The sequence below is a fragment of the Nyctereutes procyonoides genome, unplaced genomic scaffold, assembly GCF_905146905.1.
Source record: "Nyctereutes procyonoides isolate TBG_1078 unplaced genomic scaffold, NYPRO_anot_genome, whole genome shotgun sequence".
NCBI lineage: Eukaryota > Metazoa > Chordata > Mammalia > Carnivora > Canidae > Nyctereutes > Nyctereutes procyonoides.
This window is the reverse complement of record NW_026575131.1, coordinates 56,916,474-56,940,016: the sequence shown is the minus strand read 5'-3', so window position 1 is coordinate 56,940,016 and position 23,543 is coordinate 56,916,474. Positions and strand designations below refer to the sequence as shown.

Sequence of the window (23,543 nt, the reverse complement as noted above, 5' to 3'; positions counted from 1 at the left end):
GGACACTTTTTTTTTTAAATTAACAACCGACTTAGAACTTTAACGTCGGCAAAACCCTTCTTGATGTCCTGCTTATACTCGAGGGGAGGTCTAAGACCTGGGATCACAGGTCATCTTTGGGTTTAATCCTATCACCCTTCTGTTCTCTACGTCCCTGCCTCCCTGCCTCTCCCTGGCCTGGTTCGAGGTCTTGCCCTCCACTGGGGCAGCCCAGCCCTTCCTCCTGGGCATGGAAACCTCCAACCTGGGGCAGGCTGCCGTCCCGCTGAGGCCTCACTGCCCTCGGGAGCCAGCTCCAACCACCCGGGTCCAGCAGCCCCTCCCTGCATTCACTGCAGCACCGTCCCACATGAAAAAGAGGTACCTTTATTTGAACAGAACAAGCTCGCTGGCCTGAGAGCAAATGCTTCCAGGTCCGCCTAGAGGCGGCTGGCCAGGGGCTGCCCCATCAGCAGGAGGAAAATTCACAGTGGCTCCAGGAGGCGTGGCCCCCACGCCCTTCACAGCATCGTCTGGCCTTGTACATTCAGCCTGCACAGAGCAGGAGACCTGTGCCAGCCTCAGGTGCCGCCAGGCCCCAGATGGACATGCCCAAGGGGCTGGGCGCAGCTTCTAGGAGTGGACACTTGTCCCCCGGTAGCAGCATGTGGCACCAACAGGTACCAGACCAGTCTAGGGGGGTCCCCGAGGCACGAGCATAGGGGGGGCTTACTGGGTTGTCTGTCCAACCTGCCCCCGCCCCCCGCCACCATCGTGGGCTTTTGAAGCCAAGCACCTGCTGCAGCAAATCCAGGCCTGACCAGGACACCCAGGGCCTGGAGAGAACAGGGAGTGAGTGCTTGTTCCAGTCCCGGTAGAAAAGGTGGCGAGCCCCACCCAACTCAGGCCTTCAAGCCACCCAGCTGGAACCTGGCCTCCTCAGATATGCCGAACTGCTCCAGGGGGTCCTGTGTGGATGAACCGGCAGCATGAGCCGGGGCCCCAGAGGCCGCCGCCCGGCCCCCCGCCCCCGGCCCCCTGCCCTCTGCGCACCTTGCCAGTCATCTTCTGGATCTCATTCCTGTAGAATATGAGGCTTCTCCGCATGAACTCGTAGCTGGGGGAGAAAGTGGAATGTGCTCACTCAGGCCCGCCCCTCCCCAGCCCCTGGGCAGGCCCACACCTCACCTGGCTCGACGCAGAGCCCCCATCCACTCCTGACACTGCTCCTCGCTGCAGCACTCAAAGTGGTACTTCCTCTCCGGGTCCTCCATGAAGCCTGCAGAGGGAGCGGTCTGTCTGTCCCGTCTCACTGCCCGTGGACCCCTCCGAAGCCCCCCACGGGCCTCCGCCTCCTGGAGCCTCCTCCAGGCCAAGACGACTCCCAGCGGCTGTGAGTGGACTGGATGGTGCCCCCCACACGGTACGTTCCAGTCCTAACCCTAGAGCCTGTGGCCCAGATACAGAACCGTTCAGAGTGTGGCTACTTAATAAGTCAGGGGAGAACAGGCGGCACAGGACGTCCTCGAGAACATGAAGGGGGAACACGAACACCCCAGGAGTCTTCCGCAGAGGCGAGGGCGCCGCCAGCTGCTGGCCACCCCCGGAAGCCAGGCTCGCCTGGGACAACCTCCCCGACAGGGATCCCCCGCAGGCCTGCTGACGTCACTTCTCCAGCCCCAGGGCGCCCACAGCAGGGCCCGGCAGCCCAGTGCAGTACTGCCCAACAGCAGACAAGGTCCTAGAGGAGCTGCACCCCTGCACCCCAGGGAAGGGTGGACTTTGTCTCCGCGCAGACAGACCGGCGGCGGCCGGGCCGGAGGGGCAGGGCGGGCGCGGCACTCACAGATGGAGAAGCCGCTGGGCTCTTCCTGGCTGATTCTGCAGCGCTCCAGCAGCAGGGCTCCGACGGGCTGCGGGCGGGGCGCGAGGGGGCGAGTGGGGACCGGCCTCGTGGGGACCGGCCTCGTGGGGACCCGGGCCCCCGCCCCCCCGCCCCCGCCGGGCCCCAAAGCCCGCCCGGCGCCCCCGCCCCGACACCTGTCCGGGCCCCGCTCCCGGCCCCTCCCCCCGCCCCGACACCTGTCCGGGCCCCGCTCCCGGCCCCTCCCCCCGCCCCGGCACCTGTCCCGGCCCCGCCCCCCGGCCCCGCCCTCCCCTCCCCCCCCTCCCCCGCGGGCCCCCGCTCCCTTCCCGGCCCCGACCCCCGCCCGTCGGCCTACCTCGGCCTCGTCCGTCCGGAAGTAGAAGAGGAAGTTGACCACCAGCTTCACCAGCCGCCGCTTCAGCACTGCGGGCACAGGGCGGGCTCACGCGGGCTCGGCGGCCGCCCACCCCCGCCCGGCCAGCCCGCCCGCCCGCCCGCCCGGCGCTCCGGCCCGCTCACCGCTGCCTTTCTTGGGGCCTCGCATGCCCAGCTCGGCCGCCAGTTCGGCCGGCTGCCGGGACAGCGCCTGCAGCTCCTTCTCGTTGTAGCGCATGGCGCTGCCAGGACCCAAAACGCGGAGCGCGGGCCGCGCCCACCCGGCCGCCGTCCCCTCTTCCCCTCTCGCGCCAAAAAAGTCCTACAGGGCCGTCCCGGAAGCGCCGTCGCGGCCACTGCGCTTGCGCGGCCCCGAGACACGCATTGTGCTGTCGGCCGGCGCGCGGCGCTAAGCCAGGCCCGCGTGGGGGTGCACGCGATACCGGCCGACACGGACGGCCGTTATAAAAAACCACGCAGCGAGCTGGATCCGAGGTGGGAACCCAGTAAGGCAGCCTCACGACCGTGGCGCCCTCTACCGACGAGCCCACGCCCGCCCTCCCGCGGAAACCGGGCCCGCGCCCGCTAGGCGTGGAGAGCCTGGTGCGCACGCGCACTTCCGAGTTCCGGCCCTTATTCCCAGCCCCGCCCCCTTTCCTCGCCCTCTCGAGCTTCAGGTCCGCCTCGCCTGGCGAAGCACGCATGCGCACACTGGAAGCCCTCGCCCCTCTCCTCCGACCCCGCCGTTTGCCCCCGGAAGCGCTTCTGTAGCCCGCGACGCGCCTGCGCATAACGACTTCGTGGCAGCGGCGGGCGCGGAGTGAGGAGTCGCGCGGGGTGAGGATCCGGGCGGGCCGAGCGCGGCGGTCCCGGGGCCCTGGCTTCCCCGGACGGGAGCGGCGGGGGGCGGGGGGCTCTCGGGTTCGCGGCGCCGCCGGGCCCCAGCTCCCTGGCCGCGCGCGGGGTCGGGCCAGACGAGTCCCGCCTCCTCGGAAGTGTGCGGGTCGGGTCGGGGCCCGGCGGCGCCGTGGGGTCCCTGGCGGCGGGGCGGGGGGGGCGGGGGGGGGCGTGAGGCCGAGGGGGCGCCCGCGACCGGCCCGCGCCCTGGCGTCCCGGGGCTGACGTTGACTTTGGTTGTCCGCGAACGTTCGTGCTGAGAATTTAGGGTAACAAACTCTAGACTGAAAATCCCTCTTGGGGGCCCCCAGGCGGCCCAGGGCGTGACCCCCGGGTCCCGGGATCGAATCCCCCCATCGGGCTCCGCGCAGGGGGCCTGCTGCTCCCTCTGCCTGTGTCTCTGCCTCTCTCTGTGTGTCTCTCATGAGTAAACACAATCCTTAAAAATAAAAAATAAAGATTTTGGGGATCCCTGGGTGGCGCAGCGGTTTGGCGCCTGCCTTTGGCCCAGCGCGCGATCCTGGAGTCCCGGGATCGAGTCCCGCGTCGGGCTCCCGGTGCATGGAGCCTGCTGCTCCCTCTGCCTGTGTCTCTGCCTCTCTGCCTCTCTCTCTCTGTGTCTATCATAAATTTTAAAAAAAAAATAAAGATTTTTATTTGTTTATTAGAGAGGGGGAGGTAGAGTACAAGCAGGGGGAGGAGAGGGAGAAGCAGGCTGACTGCTGAGCAGGGAGCCCGGGACCCTGGGGTCACGACCTGAGCCCCCCGCGCCCCCCGATTGTCTCTGTCCACGGGCTTTTTCCTTTTTTCCGTCCGAACAATGAGATTCTCTCAGGCCCCGGGCCCGGGCTGTTTCCCTTTCTTTGGGAATGCCTTCAGATTTCTTTGAGGATGCCTTCCATGCTTTTTGCTGTTCTTGCTCCGAAATTTCATCTAAGTCTTGTTCTCTTACTTTTTCCCCTCTTTTGCGTTTCTTTGTAAAAGGTTGAAAAAGGTTGGTTTGACTTGTATCTGCAAGCTCTTAAGTTCAGCTGTTTCCAAAGGTTTTGGGTTTGGGTTTTAACTGCCCTTGCTAACCTTTGGTGCCGTGCTCTGCATTTGAGGTGTAGTAACTCTCACCCTGTTTTTGTTGTTGTTTTTTTAAATTTATTTTTATTTATTTATGATAGAGAGAGAGAGAGAGAGAGAGAGAGGTAGAGACACAGGCGGAGGGAGAAGCAGGCTCCATGCACCGGGAGCCCGACGCGGGACTCGATCCCGGGACTCCAGGATCGTGCCCTGGGCCAAAGGCAGGCGCCAAACCGCTGCGCCACCCAGGGATCCCCCCTCTCACCCTGTAATTAAGGAGGATGCTAACATTGCCTGGGGGTGGGGGTGGAGGCTGGCGGATGTGTCTGTGTTTGAGTTCCCAGCCTCTAACCTAGCGAGTCTCACTGCCCAGCAGGCCTAGGAAACCAGACAGGCCTAGGTTTCTTTGTGGGTGCAAGGGACTCCCACTGTCAGTGTCTGAGAATACCGTCTCTAGTGCGCTCTCACTGTGCCCCTGGATTGGGGACCTCCAGGTGGACCTTCTGGGCAAGCTGCAGGGGCAGAGCAGGTGTTCATGGAATTCCTTCTTTTCAGCCTGGCCCTCACTCCACTCCCTGGCTCTCCAACTGTCTGCCTCTGTGCCTGCCCCTCTAAGTGGAGCGGCCCTTTGTTCAGTTCTTCTGAGACTGTAAAACCTACCCAGGCAGTCGGGTGAGGGCCCCTGGGCTCCTGTAGGGGTTGACCTCCCCTGGGGGCGGGGGCCAGGAACACTCTGCAGTGGGCTATGAGCAACTGGCACCTTGGGTCTCCAGTGGCTACTGCTTCCCTTTAACTTGGTGACCAGCTCAGTGTTTGCATTCCGTCTTCCTGAGCCCATCATTCTAAACGTAGACCCTTTTTGCAACACCCGTGATGCCTTTGCCCCAGCCAGCCACTAGCATTTGAGGGGCTTATCTGATGGCTTAACAAGGGACTGGAATCCTCACCAGATTGGGGAGGGGGGGGATCTCCTGGCTTTGTTAACACATTGCTTTCCAAGTCAGTCTTTTTTTTTTTTTTTTAATTTATTTACGATAGTCATACAGAGAGAGAGAGAGAGAGGCAGAGACACAGGCAGAGACACAGGCAGAGGGAGAAGCAGGCTCCATGCACCGGGAGCCTGACGTGGGATTCGATCCCGGGTCTCCAGGATCGCGCCCTGGGCCAAAGGCAGGTGCCAAACCGCTGCACCACCCAGGGATCCCTCCAAGTCAGTCTTATGGCTCTTACTGGCTCCCCACCGCTGGGTCAGTGGGGTGTTCTGGAGATGTCACTGCTAGAACAGGTGACAGGAAGTGAGGGCATGTCTCTGTCTTGGCCCCTGGGTCCCAGCCAAACTGGGGAGCACACACTGCCCTTGTTTTCTTTGTGGGAACAGCAGCCCTGATCGGAGTGAGGTTCTGTCCCACTGTGCTGTTGGTTTGCAGCTCTCTCTGACTAGTGACGCCAGGCGCAGCTTCATCCACCTGTTGGCCGGCTGCTGACTTGATCAGAGCACACTCCCACCCCTAAAAGCACCCAGTTTTCATTGTTCAGGTGAACACCCTCCTGTAACAGCCTTGAGAAGTTGGGTGTTCTCCACGGAGCCCTGGAAGTCCCTGTGGACCTGTGGGAAAGAGACCTCCCAGGCCCCCGATCCCCACTGCCAGTGGAGCCGAGAGGGCCGGTCCCTCAGCACGCACATCCCTCTCATCGCTTCACCCAGAAACCTTGAGTCTCCCTCAGGGGAAGTCAAGTGCTTCGCCAGCAGGTGGGGCAGTGCTGGCCTCCCGCGAGGTCTGTCTGCAGGGACCACGGAGCTCTGGGCAGACCGTGGCCACAGGCCTCCACGGCTGTTGGGGTACAGTGTTCCCTGGTCTCAGCGTGGCACAGAGGGCTCTCCTGGTGTCATAGTCTCCTTTTTTTCACAGTGAAACATTTGTTTCACAGGGCGATTGCCATAGTTGATGGTGCTTATTTTTCATGCTTTGCCTGACAAAACTTAAAAGTGGGCAGCTCTGGGTGGACTCGTATAATGAAAAGTCTGACCCTGTGATGTGTATAATCCCCTGATTTGCCAGCCGTCAGGATGGTCGTGTTGCTGGTTCCCAGGTGTGAGGTCTTCATATGCTCATTAAGGGAAGAACCAGGTGAGGGAGAGGTCTGGATCCGATAGCGTTAGGGGCCGACCTGAGTCACGCTGGAGGCCGTACCCGATGTGCTACTTTCCTATGTCCGCTGTAGCAAATCCCCAGAGTTAGTGGTTTTTTTTTTTTTTTTTAAGGTTTTTATTTATTTATTTATTCACGAAAGACACAGAGAGAAAGAGGCAGAGACACAGGCAGAGGGAGAAGCAGGCTCCATGCAGGGAGCCTGACGTGGGACTCCATCCCGGGCTGCCCTGAGTTAGTGGTTTAAATGACAGGTATATTGCTGAGCAGTTCTGGAGGTCTGAAGTGTAAAAGGGGGGGGGTTGCCTGGGTGGCTCAGTCATTTAGGGTTGAGTTCTTGACTTCGGCTCAGGTTGTGACCTCAGAGTTGCGTGATTGAGCCCTGCCTCAGGCCCTGCGCTGAGTGCGGAGTCTGCTTGAGATTCTTTCCCCCCCTACCGCCCCTTTGCTCCTCTATTCTCTTCTCTTCATTTAAAATGGGTAAATAAATCCTGAAGTCGTTTTTCTGAAAGTGTAAAGGCAGGGAGACCTGCTCCTGCCTTTTCCCACTTCCAGAGGTGCCACCTCCCTGGCCCACGGCCTTTCCTCTGTCCTCACCACCAGCAGCGTGGGGTCTGCCCGTCTGTAGGGCTTCCATCCTCTCCCTCCCTCCCAGGAGGATCCCTGGGTCACCCCCACCTCAGGGACCTGGACTTGCCCGCCCCTGCAAGGTCCTTTTTGCTATTTATGGTTCCATATCCTCAGGTTTCAGAGATTAGAATGGAGACATCTTTGTGGGGTCATATTCACTCCTGAGCCCCATTCCTATGAACTCAGCTCTGCAGGGACAAGACACCGTGGGTTTACGCCAGGGGCCTGGGGCTGATCTCACCCAAGGCAAGAGAGAGCGTGTTTGGAGGGCAGAGGGAGGTGCCTGGAGGTTGGATCTGAGCCGAGCCTGAAAGAACATGGGGAGCGTGGTGGCAGGGAGTGGAACCAGGCTATTTAGGACTCGGGAGAGTCCTGCTTGGGCACAAGTAGGTCTTGGATTTCTTGTGCATTGGGCAGAAGAAGTAGGTAGGTAGCATCTTCCTTGCCTTCAGCAGATTTACAGCCGAGCCACAGAAGTAGAATTTAGTTTGGGGAAAGTGAACATAGACAAGTGGAAATAATTCAGAGGTGAGCACACCGTACACTTGGGCAGTCCACGAAGGCTTCCTGAAGGCGGTGAGACCTGTTACAGAGCTTGGCCACCTCTTCCCTGTTGCCATTTTGGGTCTCCAGCTTTTATACTCCTCGGACTGCAGTGGCTTCCTCTTCAGTCCCCCGGCGCGCCGTCATTCATAGACACCCCACCTGTCCTTGTTCGCTCTTACTCCAGTTAGTGTGTGCTCGGCTCACCGGGGCCCTCAGACTACAGGGAAGAGGAGGCTGGGAAGGGGGGTCTTCACTTGCCCCAGCAGCAGCTGCCGAGTCCTGCGCTCTCACTCACAGCCTCCCCTTTGGCCCTGCAGGTCTCTCTGCCAGTCTGGTAAAGCCCCAAGGCCCTCACCATGGACTTCCAGCATCGCCCTGGGGGTAAGACCGGGAGCGGAGGCGTGGCCTCCTCCTCGGAGAGCAATCGGGACCGCAGGGAGCGCCTCCGGCAGCTGGCCCTGGAGACCATCGACATCAACAAGGTTGGTGAAACCGGGGGCGGGCGGGTGGGTGGGCAGGCGGCCTCCCCACCCACGTTACTCCCTCTCCCTGCACCTGGTGCCCTTGGCCCTGCTCTCGGCCTTGGGGTCCTGGTCCGTAATTGAGAGCCCTTGACCTAGAGCAGCTCCTCCTGTCCACCCCAGAGACCACCTGCTGTTCAAAGGGTCTTTTTATTGCTTGAAGTTTCTGGTTTTGTTTGATTTACCAGAGATGTGGAGAACTGTCAGTGGTGAGGGTCACGATAGCATCGCGTGACTTGATGATCTAGCTGTAAACGTCAGAGGGCGATGTTTTATTTAGGTGTACAGAGCTCTTGGTGGACCAGAGTCTCCCCACCAGCGCTGCGGACATTTAGGGCAGGTTGTTTGCCAGATTGTTTTGGGCACTTCTGGCAGCTGGGCAGCGTCCCTGGCTCCCACCCACTCAGTGCCCAGGAGCACCCCAGTTGTGACAACCACAGATAGGCCCAGACACCACCCAGTGTCCCTTAGGGGCAGTGTCACACTGGGTGTGACCCTAAGGGTCAGAGTATGGTTCCCCTTAGACTTTGAACCTCTGTGAGATGTGTTGAGCCCTCACCATGTGCCAGGCACCCCCAAAGCTCCCAGCATCACCTCTGAGGTCAGTTGTGTTACCATCCTCATGAGGAAAGAAGGGAGGACCACCACTGCCAAAGATGACAGGGCCCCCGGGCAGAGGAGGTAGAGTTTGAGCCCCAACTGGTGTGCTCTGTGCCTCGGGTCAGAGCGCTTGTGGAAAGTCAGCCGTCTGGCCGGGGAGGCCCTGCACGCCGAGACAAGGGTCTCTATGGGCCTTTGTTTTAACCCATTTGCTTTTGTTCTTCCCTTGTCTGGCCTGTGCGGTGGTGCTTGGAATCCCAGTGGGGTTAGCCACCCATCCCTGTCCTGACCCGGGAGGTGGACGCCCCACAGTGCCCTCGTGACTCTGCTTCCCTCTGGACCCAGTACTGCCATGAGGTGGGGCCGGGGGCCAGCATTGGTGGCCCCCAGCCCTGCCAGGTGGCCTGTATCTGCAGGGGCCCAGGTGGTCCCACAGTGCTGCCTCAGAAGGCCCTGCGGGGGCCCAGGCCACAGGCTGCTCCTAGTTTTTTGTCCTCGGAACACCTGCCCCAAAGCGGGGCAGCCGCCCCTCTCTGCCAGCAACTGGTGGTCTGTGCCTCTTGGACAAAGACAAGGCTTTCACCCCTCCCGGAGCAGGCGGGGACCACGGGGCGCGATGGGTGCTAACGGAGTGTGCTTCCCTCCCCAGGACCCTTACTTCATGAAGAACCACCTGGGTTCGTACGAGTGCAAGCTGTGCCTGACCCTGCACAACAACGAGGTGCGTCCCTAGTCCCGGGCTTGGCTCTCCCGCCGCCAGGTCCAGGTGCCACCTGTGCCACTCAGGCGGGACTCTGTGCCCGTCCGTGTCCTGGTCGTGCTCTCCCTGCTAATTCTGGGACGTTGTTCAGGGCAACAATGAGGGCAACAGGCTCGGATCTGCTCGCTCAACTGAGTGCCCCCCCCCATCTCAGCCTGTGCCCCCAGAGCCCGCCGCCGCTGTGGTGCGCCAGGGGCCCCTCCGGCGTGCTTCCCCTGAACGCCGTCACTGCCGTTCCCGCACAAACTAGACTTGCAGGTGTGGGGCAGGCCAGTCCCAGACATTCTGGATTCAGTTTTTGAGATCTCATTAGTGTGGCTCTAGCTCATTTCTTTGAATGGCCGTACATCGTCCCACAACGGTCTAACGAGCGCTCAGGCTGCCCTGACCCACTCAGTGACAAATAGATTCCGTTTGGTCTTCTGCACACCGTGGAATGTTCTGGTGGTTTTTCAGTGTGTGTACAAGTGGTGCTGACTCGGCCAGTCTTGCGTGTCAGGGTCTGTTCCCCTCAGCACTGCTGACGTCAGAGCCGGGTCATTCTCTGGGGGGTGCTGAGCAGCGTCCCTCATCTTGATGACCACAGACATCCCCAAACGTGGCCCAGCGTCCCCCTGGTGGTCCCAAAACACATGGGGTTCACCTTGCTCTCTTAGAGGTCCCCTAGGCTGCGGTCAGCATGGACGCGCAGGGTCACAGGGTGTGTGCACCGCTGGGTTTGCCAGCGGTTGCCAAGTAGTCTGCACCGTCCAGCCAGGTCCAGTAGGCGCCCCCCCACGACAGGCGGCGAGACCTGCCATGTCCCACACCCCGTGATTGCGGACCTTCGCAGACCTACTCTGTCCCACTGTGCGTGTGTCTCATTGCGCTTCAAGCGGACCCGCTAGAGTTGATTCCGCGGTGACCCGGTGTCCGCTTCGCGCCAGGCCCCGTGGACACAGGCCGGCTCCTCTCTGCCCACCCATTCACTTGGGCTATGTGTGTGCTTTTCCCGCTCCAGGGCAGTTACCTTGCGCATACCCAAGGGAAGAAGCATCAGACCAACTTGTGAGTACCCCCGCCTCCTTCCAGGGCCGTGTCTGGTCTCCGAGGTACACAAGGTGCACTTGGGTCTGTCCTTGCGAGCCACACGAGAAGAAGCCCAGCCCAGCCGTGCCTCGGGGCTGAGTGGTTAAGCTAACCGGTCTTGCTGGGGCGTGAGGCTTCCATGACACAGCGGGAAAGAGATGAGGGCTCACGGAGACTCCCTAGTAAAGGACCTTGGGAAACGTGATGAGAAGGGACAGGTGCCCCGACCTTGTCCCATCCCCACTTCAGGCAAACCCTGGGACCCCCAGCCAGCACCCCCCACACCACTCGCCTCCCAGACAAAGCCCAAGGTCAATGTGGAGGCTGGTTAGCTCCCAGCACCTGGGCCTGTGGCCTTGGCAGCCTGTGTGGAGGGGCCACAGCGCTTGTGTCCGTCCTGCCTGCAGGGCCCGGCGAGCTGCCAAGGAGGCCAAGGAGGCCCCCGCCCAGCCGGCACCAGAAAAGGTCAAGGTGGAGGTGAAGAAGTTTGTGAAGATCGGCCGCCCGGGCTACAAAGGTAACTCTGTCTGGGAGTGTGGTCTGGCCTGGCCTGCTGCTGGTGCTGCGCGCGAACGAGCCTTTGGCGCAGACCCCCAACCCTGTCCGTGAGCCACCGGGACTGCTGTCCGTTGGCTGTCGCAGCAGGGGCCCTCCCTCACCCCGCTAGTGCCCCGGCCCCGCCTCTCCTGTGAACGTTCCCAAACAACCGATCACGGTGCCGTGGCTCCCCTGCGCCGTATTCCAGTGTCTCGGGAGCTGGGGATTCTTTACAGTCCTAGTGAGGGTGTGTGGCCATGGGGGGAAGGGTCAGCGATTCCCTTTCCTTTGACCTCGGGGGGGCAGGGGTCCGTGTAAGAAACAGCATGTATGGGAATGTGTTCCTGGGAGCTAAAAAGAAAGGAAAAAACACCAGGCAGGTATCCCAACCAAGGGTAGGGACGCCGCGAGGGTGACAGGCGTTCCAGGCAGGACGGAGCCGTGCAGCTGCGCTTCATAAGCTAGGGCTTGGATGCCAGGATCCTTGTGGGGAGGCCACCAGAGGCCTTTTGGCCATAATAGGGCACTGGTGTCTGTCCTGAGTAAAGTAGGGGGACGCTTGAGGGCTGAAGGAGGGTGTGGCGTGCCTGGGAGCTGGACGGAGAGCAGCCTGGAAGTGTGGGCACGGCCACTGGCCTCTGATGAAGAGGGCCGCCTCCCAGAAGCCGGGTACGGGCATCGCCAGCCTTACTGCACCCACATCGTGCCATCCCGGCCCTGCAGGTGAGGGCCGCAGAGCCCACTCTCCTGCCCACTCCCCTCCCTGTGTGATCTCACGCGGGGACCCTCCTGGCCCTGGGCGTGGACTGCAGGTAGCTCTGGTCTATCAGCCAGCCGGTATCCTCCAGTGTCCTGCCCTGCCGTTTGTGGGCAGCAGTAGGCCACACCCACGGTCCTTTATCTTCGGGGGGACACGCTAGTCGGGACTTGAGACCCTTGTGTGTTGCAGTGACCAAGCAGAGGGACACGGAGATGGGCCAGCAGAGCCTCCTTTTCCAGGTAAGGTTAAACCTGGAGCCCCATCCTGAGTGAGGGAGGGTCCCTTGAAAGGCGGCGTTGGGGATCCCTGGGTGGCGCAGTGGTTTGGCGCCTGCCTTTGGCCCAGGGCGCGATCCTGGAGACCCGGGATCGAATCCCACGTCGGGCTCCCGGTGCTTGGAGCCTGCTTCTCCCTCTGCCTGTGTCTCTGCCTCTCTCTCTCTCTCTCTGTGACTATCATAAATAAATAAAAATTTAAAAGAAAGAAAGGCGGCGTTGCCACCTGCTGTGTCCCTGCAGATCGACTACCCTGAGATTGCCGAGGGCATCATGCCCCGCCACCGCTTCATGTCCGCCTACGAGCAGAGGATCGAGCCTCCGGACCGGCGCTGGCAGTACCTGCTGATGGCTGCTGAGCCCTACGAGACCATCGCCTTCAAGGTAGTGCAGGCGGGGTCCCCCGATCCTCGTGGGCAGGCCACGAGGCTGGAGTGTCCCTCCAGCCACTCACGGGTGCCCCATCTGGGTCCTTGGCTCTGGCAGGCTGGGGAGGGACGTCCTGAGACCCCAGGTGCCCCTAGCCGTAAGAAGCCCTCGTTCCTAGGCTGGTCAGGGACCCCATGACTTCGCCCTGGGCCCAGACAGACCACGACCTCCCCCAGGGTGGCCGGCTGGCGACATGGGCCAGGTCAGGTACCCAGAGCCGAATCCTGAGGCCCCTCTGCCTCCACTCCCTGCATAGGTGCCAAGCAGGGAGATCGATAAGGCCGAAGGCAAGTTCTGGACTCACTGGAATCGGGAAACCAAGCAGGTAAGTCAGTCTGGGTCCGGGCAGTTCTGGGGCTTTCGGTGGCTGCCCTGCTGGCCTGTTCTTCACCCTGGGCTCCAGGGCCCCACTCAGCCCTTTGTGTTTCTGTCCAGTTCTTCCTTCAGTTCCACTTCAAGATGGAGAAGCCACCAGCCCCGCCGAGCCTCCCTGCTGGGCCTCCTGGGGTGAAGAGACCCCCACCGCCCCTGATGAATGGTTTGCCCCCTCGGCCACCACTGCCAGAGTCTTTGCCCCCACCACCGCCAGGAGGCCTGCCTCTGCCACCCATGCCACCCAGTGGGCCTGCTCCCTCAGGGCCTCCGGGCCCTCCCCAGCTGCCCCCACCAGCTCCTGGGGTCCACCCCGCAGCACCAGGGGTCCACCCCCCAACATCCGGGGTCCACCCTCCAGCACCAGGAGTCCACCCCCCAGCTCCTGGGGTTCACCCCCCAGCACCGGTGGTCCACCCACCAACATCTGGGGTCCACCCACCTGCTCCTGGCGTCCACCCTCCGGCCCCAGGGGTGCACCCAACAGCTCCGGGAGTCCATCCTCCTCCATCTGCTGGGGTTCATCCCCAGGCCCCAGGGGTGCACCCACCGGCTCCTGCTGTTCATCCCCAAGCCCCGGGGGTGCACCCACCAGCTCCTGCAGTCCACCCCCAGGCCCCTGGAGTCCACCCTCCAGCTCCTGGGGTCCACCCACCAGCCCCAGGGATCCACCCCCAGCCTCCTGGGGTCCACCCCCCACCTCCTGGGGTCCACCCTTCAGCTCCTGGGGTCCACCCTCCAGCTCCTGGGGTCCACCCCCAGCCTCCTGGGGTTCACCCCTCAAATCCTGGGGTGCACCCCCCAACTCCTATGCCCCCAATGCTGAGGCCCCCACTGCCCTCCGAAGGCCCTGGGAACATTCCACCCCCTCCCCCAGCCAACTGAAAAGCAGCTCCTTCTCCAGGCAAGATTGGTGTCGTGTGTTCTGGTGTTTTCCTTCCGAGCTAAGCCTGGTGCTCTCGTACTGGGCTGTACCGTGTCCCCAGCGCTCATTAAACACTTCCCCTCGTGACCCGAGTGAACTGCTGTGTCGGTGGGTGGGGGGCAACGGGGGAGGGGGGGCGCTCGCAGCCGGCGAACACCACAATGCTCCCCCACCGTACGCGATGCGGTGTCTGTGTCCCTGTGCCCTACGGGACGCTGGTGGCTGAGGACAGGCCCAGCCAGCAGTGGCTCTCACTCGGGGACAGTGAGTGTGTGCTCGGGGAGCCCCAGCTGAGCCGGGGGGACCACCCGCGGCCCAGGCCCACCCACCCATGGGGTCCCCATCAGAGCCAGTACAGAGTCTCTGGGGCACCTGTTCTCTGCCCAGGGCCAGGCCCCCCCACCTCTGATGCCCGAGCTGTTGATAGTCTGCGGCGTCGCTCTTGTTCCCGCTCCCGCCTCCGGAGGGGAAAAGCTCAAGGACAGTGTGACAAGCTGGTCACAGACTGTCCCTGGTATCGCGGGTAAGATAGGCAGCCAGACTGGAACAGAAGAGGCTTTGAGAGCGGGCTTCCCGGCCTACCGTGGCCCGTGGTGGGGCGCCAGGCACTGGCCCCCAAGGTCACATCCCAGGAGGAGGCAGGCCCCCCCGGGGCACAAACCTCCCAGACTCGCCCATATAAGCCGGAGCAGCCCAGCCCCTCGCGGCAGCCGGAATGGGGGCTCTGGCGCTCTGGTCGCTGGCCCTGGCGCTGTCGGGGATGGGGCCCCTGCTGGGAGCCGAGGCCCCCAGAGGTGAGGTCTCGGGCACCCCGGCCTCGCCCAGAGAGCCGGCCACAGGCACTGGGGGTCTCCTCTTCCAGCCAGACTGGGACTGGCCGCCCGGCGCCCCACAAGACCCCCTGTGCCTGGTGACCCTGGACAAGGGAGGCAACGGGAGTAGCCCCCCGCTTCGGGTGGCGGGGGCCCTCCGAGGCTACGAGCACACCTTCCTCGAGGCCGTGCAGCGAGCCCGCTGGGGTCTCCATGACCTGGCCACCTTTGGGGCCTGCGCCGCCAGCGACGGCCGGACCACCCAGCTCTCCCTGCGGCAGCTGCAAGCCTGGCTGGGGGAGCCCAGGGGGCGGCAGCTGGTGGTGCTGCACCTGGAGGAAGGTAGGTGCGCGGCCTGGAGCTGGCGGGCGCTGGCGCCGGTCTCCCGAGGAGGGGGTCGCTGCCACGCTCCAGATGGGGTGCTCAGCGCACCCCTGCTCTAGAGCCGTCCCCAGCCTCCCGGGGACAGACACCGATGGCCCAGGAGCCAAGCGCCCTTACGTTCCTGGCTAGGGCCTCCCAAGTCCCCAAAGCCACCCACTCGCACACTTCTCGGGGAACACGTTTCTCCCCCGGCTACGCCACGAGGGAGCCAGAGGGAGTGCCTCTCCCGCATCCAGGCAACTCCGCGACAGGTGGCCTGGCCTCAGGAGCCCCTGGCCACAGACAGTCCCCCTGTAGGGAGTGGCTTCCCCCAGGGAGATCCCCAGGGAGTCCAGTGTGAGTGTGACAGGTGGCAGCCTTACCCCCCACCCTGCGGACTACCTGTATCGGGGTGCCAAACCTCTCCCACTGGGTCCCCGAGGCTCCCAGTTGGGGTGGGGGCTCTCCCTGCAGGAATGCAAGGCAGGCTTCGGGGAGGGGTTTGGGCTTCAGTGGCTCAGGTGTCCCCTCCCTGTTTGTCGTGGCCACAGTGACATGGGAGCCAGCGCTGTCGCTGAAGTTCCAGGAGCCCCCACCCGGAGGAGCCAGTCCTCTAGAGCTGGCGCTGCTGGTGCTCTACCCTGGGCCAGGCCCTGACGTCGCTGTCACAGGGGCTGGACTGCCAGGCACCCAGGTACCAGGGCTTGGATGGGGCAGACCTTGCCCAGCCGAGGATGGGCCCAGGATGCAGTGTTTGGGTTTGAGAGTGAACGTGTGCAAGTGGGAGGGGGGCAGAGGGAGAGGGGCGGCAGCCTCCCCACTGAGTGGGGAGCCCGACTCGGGGCTTGATCCCGGGACCCTGAGATCATGACCCAAGTTGAAAGCAGACACCCGGCTGAGCCCGCCAGGCGCCCGGGGAATAGGGGTGTCCCGGTTGGAACCCTGAAGGATGGTCAAGGGCAGTGGGCAGAGCAGGATGGGCATCCGCGCCCCAGCTGTGCTGCGCCCCCATCTCCACAGAACCTTTGCCGGTCCCGGAACACGCGCTACCTGGTGCTGGCCCTGGACCACCCGGTGGGGGCCTGGCACAGCCCTAGGGTCACCCTGACCGTGCACGCCCGAGGAGACGGTAGGCGCTCAAAGACGGGAGCCGGTCCGGGCGGGCCCGGGTGGGCTCTGCCCCTGAGCACTAAGCTGTGCCCCGGGGCGCGCAGGTGCCCCGCTGAGCACCCCCCAGCTGCAGGAGCTGCTGTTCGGGCCCGACGCCCGCTGCTTCACGCGGATGACGCCCGCGCTGCTCGTGCTGCGGCTGCCGGGACCCACGGCGGTGCCGGCGCGCGGCCTGCTGGACCGAGTGCCCTTCCCACCGCCCAGGTGTGCGCAGGCCCCGGGTGGGGGTGGGGGTGGGGGGGTGAGGGGGGGGACCCGCGCACCCGCCCATACTCCCACCTCCGCCTCCCAGGCCCTCCCGGGAGCCCGCGGAGCCCCCTCCCAGCGCAGACCCCTTCCTGGAGACGCTCACGCGCCTGGTGCGCGCCCTGCGCGGGCCGCCGACCCTCGCCTCGCCGCCGCGCCTGGCCCTGGACCCGGGCGCGCTCGCGGGCTTCCCGCAGGGCCTGCTCAACCTGTCGGACCCCGCGACACAGGAGCGCCTGCTGGGCGGCGAGGAGCCGCTGCTGCTGCTGCTGCTGCCACCCGCCACGGCCCCGGCCGGGCCCCCCGCGCCGCCGCCGCCCCCCGCGTCCGCGCCCTGGGCCGCGGGCCTCGCCCTGCGCGTGGCCGCCGAGCTGCGGGCCGCGGCCGCCGAGCTCCGTGGGCTCCCGGGGCTGCCCCCCGCCGCCGCGCCGCTGCTGGAGCGCCTGCTCGCCCTCTGCCCCGGGGGCCCGGGGGGCTCGGGGGGCTCGGGGGGCCCGGGGGGCTCGGGGGGCCCGCTGCGCGCGCTGCTGCTGCTCAAGGCGCTGCAGGGCCTGCGCGCCGAGTGGCGCGGGCGCGAGCGGGGCGGGCCCCCCCGGGCACAGCGCAGCGCGGGGGCGGCGGCGGCCGAGGGGCCGTGCGCGCTGCGCGAGCTGAGCGTGGACCTGCGCGCCGAGCGCTCCGTGCTCATCCCCGAGACCTACCAGGCCAACAACTGCCAGGGCGCGTGCGGGTGGCCGCAGTCCGACCGCAACCCGCGCTACGGCAACCACGTGGTGCTGCTGCTCAAGATGCAGGCCCGCGGCGCCGCGCTGGCTCGCCCGCCCTGCTGCGTGCCCACGGCCTACGGCGGCAAGATGCTCATCAGCCTGTCGGAGGAGCGCATCAGCGCGCACCACGTGCCCAACATGGTGGCCACCGAGTGCGGCTGCCGCTGACCCCGCGCGGCCCCGCGCACCCCAGTCGGCCCCGGGCCCCGGGCCCCGGGCCCCGCCCCAATAAAGAGCAGCAAGCAGCAGCCGTCGTGTACGTGCGCCGGCGCGGCCAGGCCGGGTCACCCTGCGCTCCCGCCCGCACCTGCGTCCGCGCCGTCGGGGCTCCAGGGAGCAGGCGCCGGGGCTGCACACTCGCTTTATTAGGCTGAGCCGCAGGGCCACCGCCCGGCGTCCGGGGGAGGGGGGGGCGGTCCCAGGCCTGGCTCAGTCCCGGCCCTTGCGCGCCCGGTGCTTCCTGCGGCCCGGAGGCCCGTCCTCGTCCGCGCGCCGCGGGGAGTCCCAGGCCGGCCTCTTCGTGGGTCCTGGGCCGCGGGGGTCCCGCGCCCACGGCCGCCGGCCCTGTTCGCGGGCCTCCCAGCGCCGGGGTAGGCCTCCTCGCGGCTCCCCGGCGGCCCGGGGCCTCTCCCTCCGCGGCCTCTCCCCCCGCCGCGGCCTCTCCCTCCGCGGCCTCTCCCCCCGCCGCGGCCTCTCCCTCCGCGCCGGCTCCGTGGGCGCGCGCTCGTCCCCAGCAGCCTTCTCTGCAGCCTCCGGGCTCCCCGCAGCCTCGGCCTTGTCCTCTGCCTCCGCCGGGGGCGCGGCCGGTCCCGCCGGGGGCGCCCAGGCCTCGGGCTTGGGCTTGGGCTTGGGCTGCAGCGGGGTGCGGTGGTGCGGTCAGCTCCCCCCTCCCCGCGCCCCGCCCGGTTCCCGCCGCCCCGCCGCCCGGGGTCACTTGCAGGAAGCGCTTACCGGGGGCGATGCGCGCTCCGGGGCCGAGCTGGGCGGTACCCAAGGCTCAGGGACAGGTGCGGGCGCGTCTGCGTCCCCGGCCACAGCATCTAGGAGGGGAGGGAAGTCCTTCCTGGGGAAGGTCCCCGCCTCCGCCAAGGCGCCCCCTGCCCTCCACGTCTCCCTCCTTCCACGTGCAAAAGGGCTGCAGGAGCTCCCGGGGCCGCACTGCCAATGGGGGACTCCCAGGGCCAGTCGTGGGGAGCAAGGGCCCTGAGGGGTGAGCACCTGTTCCCGGAGGAGAGAGGTGCACCAAGATCCAGTGCAGGAGAGGGGGCCTCCTCGGGAAGGGGCACCCCAGGTCAGCCAGAAAGGGTGAGCCCAGTGGGGCAGGGGGAGCAAGGCCCCCTCACCGAGTCCCTGCTAGGGAGGAGGGGAGGGGAGCGGTCGGGCCCGGGGCGCATACTCACCCCGGCACAGCTGGAAGGCAGAGCCCAGCAGTGCCACCAAGGAGGCCAGCACCAGGCACTTGTTGAGCGACAGGTCTCCCCAGGGCAGGTCGTCACTGGGGGCCGGGGGTGGCGGTGGCCGCTGGGGGGGCGGCGAGGCCTGCGCCTTCCTGCGCGCGGGGCTCCGGGGGGCTGCAGGGAGCAAGCACTAAGCTGGGCACAGCCCGGGGGCAGCCCTGCACCCCAAAGTCTGCTGCGCCCCACCCGGGGCACCCTGCATGAGGGGCCCTGCATGCCTCAAAGCTTTACTGGGACGGAGAGAATAGTCTAGAAGGTAATTCACTGAAGCCTCGCAGCACGCAGGCCGCGTTAGCACGAGTCAGCTGAGGGGTCAGCCCTGGTAGTTACAGCTGGTGACGCAGGGACAGCACATAGCCCGCAGCCCCACCGCACCCTGTTCCCCTCCCCCTAGACGCCCAGACCCAGCCTAGGGCCTGCCCCCCTCACCAGGCACGGCCCCTCTCCCACCCCACTCCTGCCTTCTGCAAACCTACTTGCTCCTGCCTTCAGCCTCTCTTTCCCGGGTCCTGGGGCCACTTTGGCCACAGGCTCCTTTTCTGTTTTCTTGGGCCGCGCATCTGCACCACCTTCGGGGCTGCCCTCCGCTGCCGGCTCTTGAGAATCCTAGGAGGAGTCATCAGTGACCCCGGGGTGGGGGGTTCCTTCCCCTCTCCCCACCAACAGAGCCCCAACCCTAACCGTGGGGGTGTAGGAAAACCACCCCTTGGCCAAACCCCAGGACCCCGGCTACTCACGTGGGGCCAGCTGCTGGAGTCCGCCAGCCTGGGCATCGCTGTTGTAGGGAAAGGGGGAGAGGCAAGGTCTTGAGACCACCCCCAGCCGCGAGCAGCACCCCCCCCCCCGGCCCTGCTGGGCCAGGTGATGCAGCCCTGCCCAAAGGCACCTAGCGCATTGTCTGCAAGTTGGGATTGGAATCCTGACCCGTGTGGCCCAGGACCCATGTGTGTGGGGCTCCATGTAGATGCCCCAAGGCACCCCCGTGGACACAGGGCTCGGCAGTGGGGGGCAAGTCTGAGTCAGTGCAAAGTGGGTGTCTGAGTCCTGGCCTGTGACGTGAGCAGCAGGACAGGCCTGGGGCACCCTCCTGCCCGCCCCCCGGGGGTACCTCGAGCCCTGTCGTCCTGGGGCTGGGCAGGGCAGGGGGCCGCCGGTGTGGACAGGTCCTCGCCTGCCTGGCGGCTGCCCAGGCCTCCATCCAGCTCCTGCAGCGCCCTGGTGGTCATGGAGACGGCGGGGCCCGGATCCGAGCTGGGGGGGGCTGGGGAAGGGGCATCGTGGGTCAGCGGCATCCTGCACTCGCTGGGTCCCTGCGGCCCGGCTGACCTGGGGGCACCCCGCACACATGGAGCCTCCCTCACCTGGCGAATTCAGGCGCCTGTGGGTGTGGCCCAGCGCCCCCCACCCCCCACAGAGCGCCCCTCCCTGAGCTCGCAGGGGCTGCTGGGGCCCAGAGAGGGCTGGGACCCACCCAAGGTCACCCGCAGCTGAGCGGAGCTGTGAGCCCGCGGCCCCAGGGCCAGCTCATGTTCTCTGAGACCAGCCACTATTTTTATCTGGCGCCTGCGGCCAGCGGCTGGACCAGCGCCCCCCCCAGCCCCCTCCTTGCCCCCGGGAGTCTCGCAGCCTCGCGCCCTTCCCGCCACCCCCCAGCCCCGCATCGAGGAGCCCCCGCAGCCACGCCCTGCTCCCCTCTGGCCTCGATGGTGGGCGGGGGCGGCCCCCGGAGCTTCGGGGCTGTGCGGCCCGGCCACCCACCACCACCCGCCACACGGAGCCACCAGCCACGGGTCCACGCAGCCTGGGGGCCACAGTGGCTCTGCCGCTTCCCGGAGCCGCGCTTCTGGGCCTCCGGGGTGCCTGGCTGCGGCGCTGCTGTGTCCCCACGGCTCTGCTCAGAGCACTGACCCCCCCCTGGGGCTGCAGCCGGGCCCTGGGGCAGCGGGTATGTGCCCCCCAGGCCTGCAGGGGGCACACACAGGAGAAGGGACCCTCACGCACCCCACGGACCCCCGCGCTGCCAGGCCTCCCCGGCCCACCTACCGCACGGCCGCCGGGACCTGGCAGTCAGAGCTCGGGGAGCGGCCGGGACGGGCAGCGACAGGTGGCCGGGGGCAGCGGCGGGGCCCAATCGGCTCCACGGGCGGAGAGCAAAGGGGAGGAGGGCGGGCGGGAGGCCGCTGCGGGGGGGCACCCTCGGGGCCGGAGGGTGACACCCGCCCACCCGACAGCGCAGGGCCCTGCTGGCGCCCCTGAGCCCCAGGAAAGGAGGTCGCCGGGTCACCTTGCTGTGTCTCCTGTGTGGTCGGCAGGCCCTTGAAGCCCCGAGTGCGTGCCCGGCTCAGCAGCTTGTCCCTGTTCTGGAGGGGGGCACCTGGGGCACGAGGGCCGTCGGGGCGAGGCACCAGCTGTCGGGCCTAGAATCCGTATTCCGTAACTGCTCGATGACCGCGGGCACCGGCATGCCACTACCGTCATAGCTCCAGAAGATTCTTCACCCCAAAAGCACCCTCCTCCCTGTTAGCCAATCTCCCCCCTCCCCCGGCCCCCCCAGCCCCCTCCCTGTCCGTGGACGAGCCCGTCCTGCACGTGTCACACACGTGGACTCCCACCCCGCGGGGCCTCCTGTGTCTGGTCCCCTCCCGAGCCCGGTGTCCTCGGGGTCCATCCACGTGGGGCAGGTGTGGGGCCCCTTCTCCCCCGAGGCTGGGTCGTATCCCGGGTGTGGACGGGCCTCACCGTGTGTCCCCGGTCCCCTGTGGATGGACTGGATTTGCTTCCCCCTTTCAGCTGCCGTGAACAGGGCGGGAAATACCTGTTTGAATCCCTGCTTTCAATTCTTCTTTCTTAACACCTGCTCTGCGAGATAGACTTAGGGACCACACGGGTCTCCCGTAAATGGAAGTACAGTAGTTAACATTAAAATGTGTGAAGATAGGGACCCCCTGGGGGCTCAACAGTGGAGCGTCTGCCTCTGGCCCAGGGCGTGACCCCGGGGTCCCGGGATCAAGTCCCTCCTCGGGCTCCCCACAGGGACCTGCTTCTCCCTCTGCCTGGGTCTCTGCCTCTGTGTGTGTGGGTCTGATGAACAAATAAATAAAATCTTAAAAAAAAAATGCGTGAAGACAAATCGAGGTTGCATAACAGTGAGTTCCAGGGGCGCCTGAGTATTTGAGCGTCAGACTCCCGATTTCTGCTCAGGTCATGATCTCAGGGTCTTGAGATCGAGTCCCACGTCGTTTCTGCGCTCGGCGTGGTCTGCTGGAGGATTCTCTCTCCCTCAGCCCCTCCCCTGCTCACATGCGTGCTCTCTCTAAATAAATAAATAAGCCTTAAAAAAAAAAACCCAAAACAATGAATTCCATGTAGTATAGTTGAATTAATACGCCCTGTGAGCTTATGTAGAATCTTGAAATACCACTTCACCCGGGAATGACCAAAACCCAACCGGCTCGACCGCAAGACCTGAGCTGAAATCACAAACACTCGACCGACTGAGCCCCCAGGGCCCCCCAGAGGGACCCCCTCCCCCAAACGTAACCCCCTCCTGCAGGAGCTGTGCGAACAAACCAAACCCTAACATCAACTGTCACAAACTTATCCCGAAAGCATCAAGAAGCATTTAAATCCTCCATTTGAGCCGGATGTTCTAAATTTGTGACGGGATAGGACATCTGTGGCTGTAGGTCTGTGGTTCTCCGCTGGGGGCGACTCTGCACCCCTCGGGGCGGGGGTCATCACCCGTGGGTGCCCCTGGCATCGAGAGTGTGGCGGATGCTGCTCAGGCCCCCACGCCGCCCCCCCCCCAGAGGGCGATGGGCCTCCCGTCTGGAATCCGAACTGCCCGCAGCAGAGCCGGCGGCAGGTTAGACCCCGGTACACGCGGGGGGCGGGGGGGCCCTGTCAGAGCTGGAGAGCGGCTGCTGACTCACAGACCCCGGATGGCAGCCCGGCCAATCTGGGCGTCCTGGCGTCCGTCCTTCGTGGCGGGGAGAAGCCTGAGGCACCTGCGTGGGGAACGGGCCTCCGCTGGGGCAGGAACGCCGTCGCCCCCAGGACCTGCTCCCCGCACTTCCCTGGTCCCCCCGGGGCTCGCACAAGGCCCTGTGCCGGAGCTCGGCCTTCCCGACACCCCTCTTGTGCATCGTGGGTTAATCATACCCCCAAAGAGATCTGTTCCCGTCCTGCCACCCAGAAGCTTAGACTGTGACCTTGGGGCGTCGACTGTAGACTGAAAGTTGTGCCCCCCAAAGCTTCTATGTTGAAACTCAGCCTCCGGTGCGATGGTATGTGGACGTGGGGCCTTTGGGGTGAGCGGGCCCGGGGTGTGGAGCCCCCGTGGAAGGGATCAGCGCCTCGTGGGAGGGGCCCCAGAGAGAGCCCCCCACCCCCCAGCACACGCGGACACGGGGAGGCGACGGCCGCCCACCAGCCAGCAAGGAGGCCCCGCCGGACGCCAGACGGGCCCGGGCCTGGATCTCAGATTTCCGGCCTCCGAAGCCCAGCGCGTGCCCCCAGCCCGTGGGCCCAGCCCGTGGGCCCGTGACGCCGTCCTGCGGCTGAGCAGACTGACACGGGGCGCTGCCTTTAGTGGAGGCCGCGCGGGGCGAAGTGGCCCCAATCCCCAGGATGACGTCCCCGAAAGAGAAGATGACATGGAGCAGGCGGGGAGGGACATGGCCCCCAAAGGCTGCAGGGACAGGGAGGACGCCCCGAGGAAGCTGCACCCCACTGGCTTCCCCCCCCCCAGAAGCTGCTTTCGGCCGCCCTGTTGTGGTTCATGGTCACAGCGGCTTCGAGACACTCCTATACCTGGACCCCTTGTGCTCCCCAAGTGATTGTGCAGGGACACGGGGTCCCCTGCTCTGGGCGGCTCTGGGCTCCCCTCTCTAGATGCAAACGCACATCCTCGGTCTGCACCCAGGCGTTTGCAGCTGGACAGCCTGGGCCACTCCGGGGTCTCCAAGGG

The 23,543-nt window shown here is 65.2% G+C and overlaps 4 protein-coding genes across 5 annotated transcripts; 2 read left to right on the top strand and 2 right to left on the bottom strand.

The window, feature by feature from the left end:
• Positions 1-345: 345 nt before the first annotated feature.
• PLEKHJ1 (pleckstrin homology domain containing J1) lies at positions 346-3,043 on the bottom strand. 2 transcript variants are annotated; one of them, XM_055343128.1, is made up of 6 exons: positions 2,366-2,598; positions 2,202-2,269; positions 1,826-1,892; positions 1,168-1,258; positions 1,033-1,096; positions 346-947 (listed from the first exon to the last, which is right to left on the bottom strand). In XM_055343128.1, the coding sequence occupies exons 1-6, from the start codon at positions 2,457-2,459 to the stop codon at positions 882-884; spliced, it is 450 nt and encodes a 149-aa protein (XP_055199103.1). In that variant the 5' UTR covers positions 2,460-2,598; the 3' UTR covers positions 346-881. The 2 variants fall into 2 exon arrangements, with proteins under 2 accessions (XP_055199103.1, XP_055199102.1); XM_055343127.1 differs by lacking the exon at positions 1,826-1,892 and having other exon boundaries at positions 2,366-3,043.
• Positions 2,992-13,846, top strand: SF3A2 (splicing factor 3a subunit 2). Its single transcript, XM_055343126.1, has 9 exons — positions 2,992-3,058; positions 7,830-7,994; positions 9,283-9,354; positions 10,394-10,440; positions 10,869-10,978; positions 11,948-11,997; positions 12,277-12,417; positions 12,719-12,787; positions 12,898-13,846. Exons 2-9 carry the CDS (start codon positions 7,869-7,871, stop codon positions 13,717-13,719), a joined length of 1,437 nt encoding a protein of 478 aa, XP_055199101.1. The 5' UTR covers positions 2,992-3,058; positions 7,830-7,868; the 3' UTR covers positions 13,720-13,846.
• A 628-nt stretch (positions 13,847-14,474) lies between these two features.
• AMH (anti-Mullerian hormone) lies at positions 14,475-17,285 on the top strand. Its single transcript, XM_055342916.1, has 5 exons — positions 14,475-14,913; positions 15,486-15,628; positions 15,955-16,063; positions 16,149-16,308; positions 16,397-17,285. The coding sequence occupies exons 1-5, from the start codon at positions 14,475-14,477 to the stop codon at positions 17,283-17,285; spliced, it is 1,740 nt and encodes a 579-aa protein (XP_055198891.1).
• A 180-nt stretch (positions 17,286-17,465) lies between these two features.
• On the bottom strand, positions 17,466-21,038 carry JSRP1 (junctional sarcoplasmic reticulum protein 1). Its single transcript, XM_055344370.1, has 8 exons — positions 20,980-21,038; positions 20,618-20,754; positions 19,683-19,835; positions 19,312-19,349; positions 19,051-19,180; positions 18,518-18,688; positions 18,069-18,157; positions 17,466-17,969 (listed from the first exon to the last, which is right to left on the bottom strand). The coding sequence occupies exons 1-8, from the start codon at positions 21,036-21,038 to the stop codon at positions 17,547-17,549; spliced, it is 1,200 nt and encodes a 399-aa protein (XP_055200345.1). The 3' UTR covers positions 17,466-17,546.
• Between the last annotated feature and the right edge of the window lie 2,505 nt (positions 21,039-23,543).